General features: G+C 45.7%; 1 protein-coding gene across 7 annotated transcripts in view; it reads left to right on the top strand.

The window, feature by feature from the left end:
- Positions 1-13,825, top strand: part of Ppfibp2 (PPFIA binding protein 2) — a 152,952-nt gene that overhangs the window by 18,400 nt on the left and 120,727 nt on the right. For all 7 annotated transcript variants that reach the window (XM_010615962.3, XM_010615955.3, XM_010615956.3 and 4 more), the window contains exon 2: positions 13,110-13,208. In XM_010615962.3, the coding sequence (XP_010614264.1) occupies positions 13,145-13,208 (64 nt within the window). In that variant the 5' untranslated portion in view covers positions 13,110-13,144. The remainder of the gene's footprint in view (positions 1-13,109; positions 13,209-13,825) is intronic.

The raw sequence follows: 13,825 nt of genomic DNA, 5'->3' as shown, positions 1-13,825 counted from the left end.
TTTTTTTTTTTTTTTTTTTAATGTAGTCCAGTCTGGCCTTGAACTCACAGCAGTCCTCCTGCCTCAACTTCCTGAGTGTTGAGATGATTCCAGGCATGTGCCTCTATGCCCAGCTGAGGATTTCTTTTAAAGGGGGTGTTTTCTGGAATTGAAAAGGCACATTGCCAGCAGGGGCCTGTTAGTGTGTAAGGCTCTATCTGAGGGGGCATAAGTGTGGACCGAGGGGTAAGCACCGCTGGGAGGGCGGATTGTAGGTTCAGACATGCTCATTACACACTCGTTGGAATGTGCGTGGTGTTGCCCGGGGCCTAATTCACACCCACCCACCTGACAAGACTCATCTACAAACCAGACACCAGTGAACTAATTCAGTTTGCAGGCACTGTCCAGTGGCCACAACACGAACGCCTGCCCTCAGATCATCTGCTTGGCGTTGCCCTATGTGGGAAAGTGAATTACAGCATGAGCTGCAAGTTGGTGGGGAGCCAAGCTCCCCAGCCTAGGGCAGCACGTGGAATGCAGGCACATCACCCTGGCTGTGGCTGCACTTTCTAGCTAACCATTGTGCTCTGACCCTCAGAGCCGGAGTGTTGGTCACCAGTGCGCCAGACAGACCAACACTTCCATGAGCACTGTTGCTTTGTCCTTCACTGAGAGTAGCCTGGCTTGGTTTGGGCTTAAATGATTGTTCGTACTTCTCAAGTGCCCTCTGAGTTTGGCAATAATTGAAAAACGGGACGCAGAGTCAGGGAGAACAAGATATCAGTTTTATAGCGCATATACAGAATGTGGCCCATAGGGCTCCTGGTGCATCTGTTTGCTGAATTAACACTCCACCACCAGTAGGGACTTAGATGAGAGTAGTGTCAGCTGGGGTAGGCCACCCCCCTCATCAGGTGGCTCTAGGGAGAATGGGAATCTTTACATGCTCAGTTCTTCCTCTCATGCCTACCAGCTAACTGGCCCCGGGGAGGAAGTCCTGGAAAGAGAGGATGTTAGTATCCTCCCATGGCAACATGAATCAAAAGGAAATAAAGGCGCATGTTATGGGTCTCATTGGAGGATTATTTAGGCAGACAGTGGTGATGATGCTGTTATAGAGGACACAGAATTACCAGTAAGTTTTGATGGACAGTGACGGGGAAGGGACCTTTATTTATATTGTGTGGGGCAGCCTGAAAAAAGCAGTATGACATGAGAATGCTCTCCCTTGGCTGGAGTCTCAGGGACTCAGAATGTGGTAAGAGGCATCAGGCTTGTGAGGATGTGTTGCATAGTGGTTAGGGGTGTTACCTTGGGATCAGACAGCCTGTGTTCGATTTCCATCCCTTCTGCTCCTGGATGTGTGATTTGGCCAAGTTGATTAACCTTTCCAAACATCAGTTTCCTTGTTTGTGAAGTCTGGATATCATAGTTGTGAATAATGAGATATGAAATACATAGAAACACCCAGCCCAGTACACAGTGCTTACTAAATGGCAGCCACTATTAATACCATCATGAGACCAGGGCAGTATGAAATCAGCACTAATTTGGATGCTAAGTCATAAGCTTGGATGGCTCTGGGAAAGGAAGCCCTGCAGTGTCCAGGTTCTGAATACCTGAACACAGCCTGGGCAGAGCATCTCTGTAGTGCGACCCATGGAGACCTGAATGCTATTTGGGGTGGCAGTGGGGTCATAGGTGAGTGCATAGTTCAGAAAGGAGCTTTGCTCTTTGTCCCAAGTGCCAAAAAAGACGAGAATCACGGAGGAAATAGGCTAGCTGACATTGGCAGACTGCTATCTAAGTGATTTCCTTTTTTTTTCCCCTTTCCAATACTGGGTCTTTTGTACCCAGGACTTCAGAACTGAGCTACATTCCAGCCCTTTTTAAAAAGATTCTTTTGAGACAAGGGCTCTCGAAGCCACTTAGTTGCCTAGACTGGGCTCAGACTGGCAATCCTCCTGTATCAGCCCCTGTGAGTGCTGGGACTGCAGGTGTGCACCACGATACCCGGCCATTTTACCCTTTTAACTCACTTAATGTGCAGAGTGACCCCTTGAGGTTAATACTATTTCCGTTTTATTGATAAGGGAGCTGAGGCACAGAGGTTATCCATAATGAGTGTCAGAATCAGGGTTCTTACCCAAGTAGTCTGACTCCAGCTTGTGCTTTTAACCCCAGCTTAGCCTGTCCAGGAGATAAGAATGGGAACAGCTCAGTGGACAGGACAGCATCAGGGCACACGGATCTCAGTTGGTGTCGGAGGGAATGCCAGGTGAGCAATTGGGCTCCAACACCAAGGAGAAGCACTACACGAGGACAGGGTGTGGGGTCACAGGGAGGGTCGCAGAATAGCAGAGGTCTTCATGTTTGTGTGGGTGGAGAGGAAGGATCAGGAGAGGGAAAGAGATGCAGCGTCAGCTCAGAGTGTGTAATGAAGAGGATGGGCCTCTGTGAGGATACGTGAGTGGGTCGGAGGGAGGAGGGCAGCTCTTCCACAGGATGAAGGGGAGGGTTAAAGAGGAGAAAAGGGGGATTGAGGGCTCCCACTTCTCGTTGAAGGGAGATGCATGAGAACTTTCTGAGTGGGAGTCTGACCGGAAGGAAACATGAAATTAGAGATCTTGGGTGTGACTAAGAGATGGAAGAAGAGACACCTGACCCTGGTTCCTCAGCCAGAGGGGAGTGAGGCTAAGCCGCATCCAGAGAGGCAGAATACACCAAGGAGCAGGTGCGCTGGGAGCCACCAGGTGGCTGCAGATGGGCAGAGGTGTGGGTGAGGACCCCATGTGCTGGCCACAGATGGGCTGTGGAGAACAGGGCCAAGAGGCCTGTCTGAAATAAGGGGTTGGGAAAGGGACAGTGGAGCTAAAGAGAAGTGTGGGGAGGGTGTAGGTGGACACTGACATGGGCAACGGGGGGGACAAGCTGCCATACCTGCTTAGACTTGGGAGGAGGAGTCTAGAGAGCCTTGTGACTCTGCTGAGATGGGCTCTTCCCTCGGTCCTTTGCATGCGTCTACTTTTTTTTTTTTTTCTGGGAAGAATAAGTGGCTTCAACCTGCTTGCTCCCTTTTAGTGGTGCCACTGTCTGGTGACATAGTCCAAGTTCAAGGGGTGAGAGGAGGTGAAAGTCTCTTCCCTAACAGGTCCCAGCTTCCCTCTTCCCTTTTTTCTGGCCTCAGAGCTAGTCTTTGTAAAACAGGGCTGATAATTGTAATAAGTCCCTCACAAAGTAGATAATGACAACAGTCTTTTCCATAGAGGCTGCTGCTTCTCCTAGGAGGCGGGAGCCCTGCTGTGAACTTCAGAGCAGGCTGTGTTTACAGGCAGGTGGAAATTACCCAGGCACAAGTAATTTGCCATTATTTTGATGCATTGTGAACAGAAGCCCGGGCCAGCAGCTAGCTGTTAGAGTGGGTGAGTGGATTGTGCTTGTGCCTTGTGTCCTGGTCCTTCACATCTCAGCCCCGGGGGTACAATCCCATTTACATTTACTTCTCCGACCTACTCTTTGAGGCTTTCAGAAGGAAAGCCCAGCCCCTTCCGTTTCAAGTGCTCTACGTGGCTGCAGTGGCCCCACCCTGAGAGGACACAGATAAATTTGTCTGACCATATTGGGGGGGGCATGTGATGCTGGGTCCCCAGCTCACTCTTCCCAAACAAAGGCAGATGTTCCCTCTCCCAACCCCAAATCCTTGTCCCTGTTGGCACGCCTGCATTGTCTGTCCTCTGAAATCTGCCCAAACCATCCAAAGGCAGCAGGCCTTGGATAAGGATATGGCTTTGATCACCAGGATTGTTGTGACCTCTTACCACAATTACTCCTTGTACTGGGAAAAGAACCAGCTTGAGGGGTTGTGGGGTGTGCTCAGAATAAGAGCGAAAATGGGAGGTGTGAACGGAGGAAGATGAAGCAGGCATTTGAAAATATGAAGCAAAGATACTGATGGGAGCCTCAGTTTCTCATTGCTCTCCCAGCTGAGGTCAGATGTGTTCTTTGTGTGTGAGCTGTCAGAACCTCACACTCACCCATTTCCCGGCCAGACCCTGTACGCCTCCTGGTGGACTGGGCTCAGCTCTGGTGTCTCATGCACATGACCTTGGGGTTGTTTTTCTCTTAAGTAGCTTGCCATTTCCAAAAGATGTCACTCTCGCCTGCTCCTGAAACTAGGTGACAGAGAGGCTGGAAGTCTGGCTTCCTGGTACCCGGAGGGAAGGTCTCAGTGTCCCGTGCTAGTCTTTGCACTCTTTAGAGGTTGGTGTTCTAGTTTGTGACTGAGTGCCCTGCTGTTGCTACTTGTTGGAAAAGCTGTTTGAGATCATGGACTCTTGTTTAATTTAGGGCTGTGGTTTGGTAAGAAGGGCTGGAGTGGTTTGGGTAAGTGTTTAAGTAGCAGCATCTGGATTGGGCTATGCCAAAGAAGGCCAGTGGTGGAGCAGGGTATGTGATGGGAATTGGCTGGCTGTAAAACGGAAAGTCCAGAAAACAAGGTAATGCAAGGGGGCCAGGTGAGGCTGATGGAGCAGAGGAGATCATCACTAGCAAGAGTCCAGAGAGCAGATAGATGTTCTCTAGTCTTACTCTGAGGCACGGGGCATTTTGCATCTTCCCTCCCAAATCTTTCATTTGGCTCTGGCTCCATTCTTGCTTCTCTTGGCTGCTCTGCAGTCTCCTTGGTTGGATCCTCCTCTCCAGTGGCTCCATGGTGGAATGTTCTAGAGTCCTAGGCACTCTTCCTTAATCTATATTACTTCTTAAATCACTTCATGAAATTGTTTTAAATACCATCTTTGATGTGGTCAACTCTCAAATGTATTTCTCCAGCACAGACTCCTCTCAACATCAGATTCTGTTTCCAGATGGCAGCTCTGTATATCTTCCTAGGTATCCTTAGGCATTGTAAAGCAGACATTTCAAAACCAGTGTCTGGATTTTACTCCCACATTTCCCATATTCTCCATCCTGTTCTCCTTGGTACTCAGGGCAAAGACCTTGTAATCATGCTCAGTTTCCTCTCTTATGCCCATGCCGTCTTTTAGTAAACCTTACTGGCTTTGCCCTCAACATAGATCAGGAATTAGAACATCCACCTCCATCATTCTGATCCAAGCTACCTTCATTTCTTGCTTGGCTTCCTGTGTTCAGTCTTTTTCTAAGCAAGAAGCAGAGTAACGCTTTCAAAAGTTAAGTCAGATCGTGCTGCCCTATGCTCAAAATCCTTCAATGGGTTCCTGTGTCAGACAAGTGGAGGAACAGGAAGAAGGGTGTGCATTCTCAGGTGAGCTACCTAATCTCATCTATAATAGGGAAGAGTAATTCTTAACTGAAGTGTGTACGGATTAAGTGAGATAATGTCGGATAAACCTTTAGTAAGTAGCTAGCAGTTACCTGACTGTATAAGAGATGCCCAATATAAAGAAGAGACTGGAGCATATCTAATTGAATTTTGGCACCATGATAGGCATAGCACAAGTATTATTTTAGTGCTTTTTTCCTCTTTTATATGTGTGCGTAGTACTGAGGATTCAACCCAGGGAGCAGTGAACTACATCCCTAGTTCTTCTTTGTCTTTCTTTTGTCTCGTTGTTGTTGTTGAGACAGGATCTTCCTGAGTTGTTCAGGCTGACTTTGAGCTTGTCATTCTTCCGCCTCCACCTCTTAAGTAGCTGATATTACAAGTGTATGTTGCTGTGCCTAGGTTATCTTGTAAATGTTTTTGTTTTAACTTTAAAAATTAGCTTAGATTTAATTTTTTTGTGTGTGTCTGACATTGGTAGAAAATTCATGACCTCGAATATACAGGCAAATGTTCTGCCTAAGAGCCACCTCCTCAGCCCTAGTTGTTTTAATGTTTATTGCCACTATGTAGCATAGGATTTAAAGAGTCAAATAATTGTACAGAATTTTAAAAATCAGACATCTCATCACCTGTGCACCTCTATCGTTCTTCCTCTGATGTAATCATTTTAATTATTTTGTTTGCTTTGTTTTTGTTTCTTTGTTTGCTTTTGAGAGAGAGTCTCCGGTGTAGCCCAGCCTGGCCTCGAATTTCTGGAAGTGCTCCTACCCCCTCAGCCTCCCAAGTGCTGGAATTATAGGAATGTGCCACCACACCTAGCTTTTACAATTCTTTTACTATTTCTACATGTTTCTCTAAACAAAGACATGTTTTCCGACTTTGTGTGTTTTTTGGTTGTCATTGTCTATCCACTAACAAATTCCTGAGGTGCAAACTCAGCTCTTTCTAGTTCTTCCCCCAAAACCTACAAGCACTGCTCCATCTGCTCCGTTCTGCCGGTGCAGTTTCAGTAAGGTCATACATGGCACTTTCTGTGGTCCTCTTTGTCATTTGCTTTGTTTTCTACTTTCTCACTGAATTGACAACTTACAATTATACAAATCCCATAAGATGTTGAGATGCATCAGACACTCTATCAAGTTCATATTACCAGGGAAATCGCTCCCGGAATTCAGCCTGGGCTGCTCTTTTGTGCTTCGTGTGTAGCTCTCACCCTGGTGTCTCCTTTATTTCCCCTCTTGTCACGTTCTTTGTGTAGTTGTGGTTTATGTTTTTCGAAATTAATTCCTCTATTGTTGTTTTAGTGGGTAGCTTAATTAGATGTTTGGGTTCAGTCTTCTATATTTACCTGAGGTCTCTCTCGTTTACTTGTGCGCATAAAAATAAGATTGGATTTATACTGATTTTACGGATAATATAACTGAGGCTCAGAGCATTTAAGTAAATTGTGTACATACCCAAAGCCATAGCTGGCACGATGATACATGCGTGTCATTCTATCTACTCAGGAAGCTGAGGCTGGAGGATCAGAAGTTGGAGGCCAGCCTGGAAAACTTAGTGAGACCATGTAGCAAAAAAACTCCCCACAAAACAAAAGCAGACTTCCAATAAACAAACAAATGCACAAACAAACAAACAAAGCTGAGGGCATAGCTTAGTGATAGAGAACTTGCCTACCATGTGTGAGGCCCTGGTTTTGATCCTTAGCACAGCAAAGGGGAAAAAAGAAAAAAAAGAGGGGAAGACCTACAGCCTTGATGTGGCAGAGCCCAGGTTTTAACTCAAGTCTGCCTGGCTATGTAATTTCTATTCTGGGTTGATATAGGACATGACTGAGAGTTTAGTCACTGCCATTAATTTCCTTCATTTCCCTTTTCCTCCTTGACACTCAAATGGCATCCCAAAGAGACAAGTGTCTTATATCCTTTTCGGAGGCGGTCTCCCAGGCTTATAGATAACAAGAAGTGTTTTTTAAATAACAATTTAAGAGGAGCAGTAGTTTATGGGAGGCCTGTAAATTACAGGGGAAAGACTTCCATTTCTTGTGCGATGGTGATGTTTCCTTATCATCTGTTGGCCATTTGGGAAAGGGGAAGTTTGTGATGAATCCAAGCACTGTAGCAGTGTCAGGGGTCTTGGCTGAGGGTCCCTCCCCAGGCTTTGCCTTCTATGCACGGTTCACAGCAAGAGAGAGAGAGAGAGAGAGAGAGAGAGAGAGAGAGGTGCTTGACTGAAGTCTCTTCCTAGGTCTTGCCTTCTCTTATGGTTTGTGTCTAGATGTCCCCCTAAAGCCTTGTGTAGGCACCGGGCTTTGTCAGAGGTGGCTGCATCTAGAGTGTGTGGAGCTGGGATTAAGGGCGTGTGATTACTTAACCAGTACACTGATGGTTTGGCACCACCCTAATGCTGGTACTCTGGATAAGATAAAAGCGGCAGAAAGATACTCTTAAGGTTCCCTTCTTGCTTTTTCTTCCTTCTGGTCACCATGAATTGTTTCTCCTGTCTGCCACGCCACACTGCCATAGAACCAGCCAGTTATGGACTGAAATCTCTAAAAACTGTGAGCTAAATAAACCTTCCCCCTTTAACTGTGGGTGTTGGGTATTTTGTCTCAGGGATGAGAAAAGTAAGCCACCTTTTTCTCTGCAGGGCTGCCGGAGTCAGGTCCCAGCACTGGCTCAGGCACTTCCAAGGCACAGGAGATAGTAAAAGGGCGCGGTGCCAGGAACTCCTAGCTCTGTTCCCAATTCCCTCTTCCAATGGGACGTGTGAGCTTGCCCCAAACAGCAATCTCAATCCTAACCACTTTTATTAGGAGTAAAGAAAATGGAGTGCAAGCTTGCTCTTCAGTGTGGTGGATGGGATAAGTGAGTTTTTCTTGCCCTGGATGTATGTCCCTGCCTGCTTGTGATTCCTTTTTGCTAAATAGGAAAACAATTAAAATAGTATCTAAATGACTGCGGTGTTGGATGAACAACTGTGGTTCACTCTCTAAATTTTTGAACACATACAAATCCTGCACCCTGATCAGCTTCGCGGTGCTGAATTGGCCTTTGTTGTGACAATTCATCCGGTTATACCATCCATCATCACACATTGCTGTCGTGAGACATGGTGTTCCTTCCTCATTGGCTGCCTTTGTGGCTGTGGGATCATTTTCCTGAACGGTAGCAAAAAGGAAGATAAAGTCTTCTGTTATCTAGAGGTGTAGGTTAGTTGTTGTCATAGATAGGCTGATGACAGCGTCTGCAGAGGCCTGCAAGTGTGAGGAAGGTTAATAATAAATGGACCACATGTTGTCTTAAACAGCATCTCCTGACTTATCTTTGTGGTCCAGGATGAGCCCATTTCTTGGTATCAGATGTACAAGTGCTCATCAGGGCCAAGCACAGAGCTGTGTTAAGTGCTCAGAGAAAATGATACCTGCTGTTTCCCAACATGAAAACTGTCACTGTGTTGCTCACGTTAAGAAGAAGGTCCTTCTCTGCACCTGCTCCTCTTCTCCCCGGGCTGGTTGCTGTCCCTCCTTAGGGTATTGGTGCCACACTGTGGATTCTTCCGTTGTCTGTGCTGTCAGGCCCCTGGGCGGCTACTATAGCTTCTCTCTCATTGATAGGGAAAATGCGTTCAGTCTCACTTCTCACTCGCTTAGAGGTCACCCCGGTTTGTATTTGTCCCTTTGCATTTTAACCTTCATTCTGGCTCTTTCCTAGCCCCTTTGGGCTGCTACCTTTTTTGGATGCTCTTTCTAGCTCTTTCACATTACTTCTCTCTAGGAGGCCTCTGGGATTCTTGCTTCTGAGCTTTGTGCAGATTTGCCCCACAACTCTGATGAACCGAGATGCTAAGGAGGACAGTGTGTCCCTGGGGGACGAATAGATAAGGAAGACAGAGCACACTGCCTGTTGTCAGATGGCACATTTATTCTGACACTTGTGATATGATCTCTTAAGAAATAATATATTTGGTCTTTATCCTCTCACACAGAGCTCCTAAACCTATGGGATAGCATTGAGAGAAGCAACTTTGTTATTCACAAAAAGCTTCTTTCTCCAATACCTGAATTTATGCTACTGAGGTGACTCTTAGAGGATGGAGCTCATTATCAAAGGAATAATCATGTAATCAGAGGCTTGAATCTCTCTCTCTTTCTCTCTCTCTCTCTCTCTCTCTCTCTCTCTCTCTCTCTCTTTCTTTCACAGATTCTCACTAGGCAGTTCAGGCTGTCTATAACTCTCTGTGTAGCCCAGGATAGCCTTGAACTTGCAGTGATTCTCCTGAGAGGCTTGAAACTTTCAACCCTACCCCTAGCCCTTTCATCTTCGACCTTGGGGAAAGGAAATAGAGATTATTTAGTCACCAAAGAGTGAATGACCAATGATTTAATCAATTGTGTCTGTGTAAAAGGATCTTCATAAAAACTCCTAAAGGAAGGAGTTCGGTACTTCCGGGGTGGTGAACACACAGACGTACTGGGAGGGTGGTGTCTCCAGAGAAGACGTGGAAACTCCTCGGTGTCCTCTGCTTCCCTATACCTTGCCCCATGCATCTTTTCCAGTTGGCCGTCCCTGAGTTGTAGCCTTTATACTAACCCAATAAACATAAGTAAAATGTTTCTAAAATTTGAGGAAGGGTTGTGAGAAATCGTGGTTTACAGTCAGTCAGAAGGGAGGCTCAGACTTTCAGCTGTCATCTAGAGTGGAAGCATTCTTGTGGGACCAAACTATCAACTTGTGGGATCTGATCCTATTTCCAAGTAGATAGTATGAGGATTGAATCGAATTGTAGGACACCCAATTGGAATCCACAGAGAACTGAAGAATTGCTTGATGTTAAAAACAAACAAACAAACAAACAAACAAACAAAACACATTTGGTGTAAAGAGTGTAAGGTTAGAAGAAATAGTTTTTTGGTTTTTTTAAGCCCCAAGTTTCCTGAGGCAAGGATTACCTGGTGGTGAGTTGTTTGCTGATGGAAATTCTTACCTACACAGTGCTGAGGGAAGAAAATGGCTGTTAGCTGCAGAATAGGAAGCTGACTAGTGACCTTGTAACTTTCCTTATCCAGTAGAATTGGCCGAGTCCACAGATGGGGACAGGAGGCTTTACACCTGTGCATACTTGTTCTTTCTACACCTGGCACCAGTGATGCCTCACAGATGCCCTATGACAAGGCTGGCAGGGACCTATTCTTACCCAATTGTCCTACTGCCACCTCAGACCCAGCAGATCTAGAACTGAGCTCATGAGCACTGCCCAGAACAGGTTCCCCAATCTCACTGGCCCACCTCCTGGGTTGTGACTGGGATATACCTTTGATTCATGTTTCACTGCAGGCCAGCTCCCACGGGTCCACCCAGTTTGCTGTTTGCCAAGTACAAACTCATCGCTGGGCAAAGGGCCCATATTCTTCACTTAAGGCCTTCCTGTTGCAGGAAAACAAACATATCAGAGGCCTTTGGGAGTTGACACCCTTAACTGCCCTCCCAAATTCCACCCTGGTACTCAGGCCCCTCATGGGGCCAGCCACAGCATCAGTGGGCCCCGTTTGCTGAAATACAAGATCTTTCTTTATTATGTTTCCATTTGAGGCTACTTGATTTTTTTTTTTTTTTTTTTCACTGTTTTAGGCCCGTTTGCTTAAATAAAAGATCTTTCTTTAGTATGTTTCCATTTGAGGCTTCTTTGTTTTTTTTTTTTTTTTTGCACTGTTTTCCAGACTTCTGAGGCAGTGGCTGTGCTTCCCACAGCTGTTCTTTTTTATTGCTCTTGTCCTGTTTATGTGAAATCTGTGGAAGGCTTCGACTCATCTTGAGCGCTAGATGCTCTTGTATAATCCTGCCAACTGTTTTGACCTTAGCCAATTACATCCTGCCCTTACATGCTTCCCTGTCTTTTACGTACCACTCTCTCTGCCTCTAGTAGCATTCCCTCCTTATCTTCTGAGAAAGCACCTGTTTGGCATTCAAGACTCAAGGAAAGTGCGTACTGTACCTACTTCTATCAGCATACCTCACAGTGTGTCCTGTTTATTTGCTCATGCTTCTACCTTCTCTTTTAGACTGTGTGGTCCAAGGGAGCAGAGCCTAGGTTTAATTTATCATTATTTGCTAATGCTCAGACCATCAAGAGTTCAGGGGATGTTGGCTTCATGAATCCATCCATTTATTGATAAGCATTTACTCATAAATTTCCTTGTGCCAACCACTCCCCTGGGCATGAGAACACGGGTAAAAAAGGCAGACAGGGTCCCCTTGGTTCCACAGGGAAGATGGCCAACTAGCAAGAAAACAAAGATATTACTGGAATCACTGTTCCTCAAAAGTGCTGCTTCAGAAGAGAGGTGTTTAGGGAAGGCCACTCTGAGAAGATACTTGGGAGCTGAGATCTTGTAGGTAAGAATAATAAATTGTGCAGAGAACCAGGGACTGAGCTTAAGGCAGAGGGCACGACAGGTGTAAACTTGAAAATGTCTGGCGTGGGGAGCAGAGAGAAGACCCGTACTCTTGACATGTGAAGAGCCTTGGAGAAAACACTTGGTGTTGGTCTGGCCACATTGCAGCATCTTTCTTGTAGGTCACAGTAAAGATTTTGGAATTTTCCCCAAGAGCATGAGAGACTTTTGGAGGAAAGTGTTTCAAACTTTTAATGTCTTTTATGGCTGGCCAAGTGGGAATCTGCTGATTTTTCCCTGCTTCTGCTATCTCCCCTTTGTCTGAGACATTTTCTTATATCTTAAGCCAAGCTTGCTTCCTTTCAGACCCCAGGATTCCTCTGGAACAATTTGAGGTACTCTTCTCACTGCAGAGAAGCTCTGGTCCTGGTTTCCACCTTGTCTGCCCCTGACAGGGCCCTGAGTTGCTCTTGAGGCTCCTGGAGTCCCTCATGAGCTCCAAACCCTTAGGCAGACTGTGCAGTGGTTCTTGGCCTGTGGGAAGCTGAATGCCTATTGTTTCTGAGCCTTCTTTGGTGTTTGTCTCTGGAAACCACTGTCCCTTACCCCCCTCCACAATCAGACTGACTTGTCTTCTGTGCTACATCCCCTTCCTCCAGGTGAACCAGCCTCTTCAGCATATCCGACTTCCCCCTCCCCATTTTAGATGCCCTGTCAAAAATAGATCTTGAGGTTATCTCCTTCCTTAAAAGTATAAAACGAAAATAGCTAATATATATCAAGCACTTACTACGTTCAAGAGAATGTAGTTAAGTGCTCTCTATGAAACTTTAATGACTCACTAATCATGATATCAGTCTTGTGAGTTAGATGCTAATACCCCATTTTATGGCTGAGAAAACTGAGGCTTAGAGATCACAGTACATGGCAGAGCTGGATCTGAACTGAGGCTGTGACCCAAGAGCCTGTGAATTTAACTGCTGTCACCTGGTCCTACTGGGCCATTTGGAGACTTGAAGGTGGCAGGTGAGGCTTCTCCACCAGGGTCACACCCACCCAAGGAAAGCATTGCAAGTGTGAGGAGATCCAGCTGTGAGGCACTGGAGCCTCTCCCAGGGGTGACTTGGAGCCTGGGATTTTCATCTTGAAGAGGTATAACAACTGCATTTTGCTGCCACAGGTGACTCTAGAGAGCCCTGGTAGCTTTTTATCATGGAAGTGAATGGAATCACATGCTGAAGATTTGTGGGAAAAGCACACTTGTGTCAAAGAGGAGATGCCAAGAGATGTCAGACACTACCCATGGACTACCAGGATTCTTCATGAAAGTGTACTGTTTGATGATGGATTTAAAGAGTCTTAATGGTCGTATGTGCATGATGTGGCACTTCTGTAATTTTTTACTTTGTTCTGTATTTGGATTTTCAGTAACAGGAGGAGGACACTGAACAGGAAGAGGAACCATGGCTTCTGATGCTAGTCACGCTCTGGAAGCTGCCCTGGAACAGATGGATGGAATCATTGCAGGTATGCTCAGGAGATCCAGTGCTTGAAATGTAGTCCTGCATATCTCAGAAACTGCCTTCTCACATTTTCCCTTTTTTGTTTTTGTTTTTTTGCACACAGAGATACCCTTTATTAGATTTATTTTTAAGTAGTTTTATGGTGTAGGCCATCTCCCCCCCGCTGTCTTTTTTACATATGAACTTATAGAATTCTAATATCCATTGTGATAGTTTCCCTAAACAGTGTGGATATATCATGTGCATGTATATAACACTGTCACAGTTTGGGTCCTCACTGCAAGGCAGTTTGGTGCAGTGAAATTGATTCTCTTGTACAATTTTCAGAGCATATATGCTTATTCGAGTAGAGCTGAAACTTGAAATCGAGCAGACTTTTCTACCTAATCAGTGACTGCTCACTTCCCCAGCTGGTCTTCAGCATGCTTAGGAGACAGAAGGCAGTTTTGTATTGATTCACTTAATGTGGAATGTTCTTTATAACATACTGCTTTTTATCCATTTCAAATGTTTGGTTTTAATATCAGCATTTGGAAATAAGAGACTTTATGTGGAAAGGATCTAACAAGCCAGTGACTAGTTGGAAAGGACTGCCAGTTGACTTTTCTAGGTGATTGATTC

Source organism: Fukomys damarensis, unplaced genomic scaffold (genome assembly GCF_012274545.1).
Source record: "Fukomys damarensis isolate Sample0158 unplaced genomic scaffold, DMR_v1.0_HiC HiC_scaffold_16, whole genome shotgun sequence".
Taxonomy (NCBI): Eukaryota; Metazoa; Chordata; class Mammalia; order Rodentia; family Bathyergidae; genus Fukomys; species Fukomys damarensis.
The sequence above is the reverse complement of the archived record's forward strand: the minus strand, read 5'-3'. Positions and strand labels throughout refer to the sequence as shown.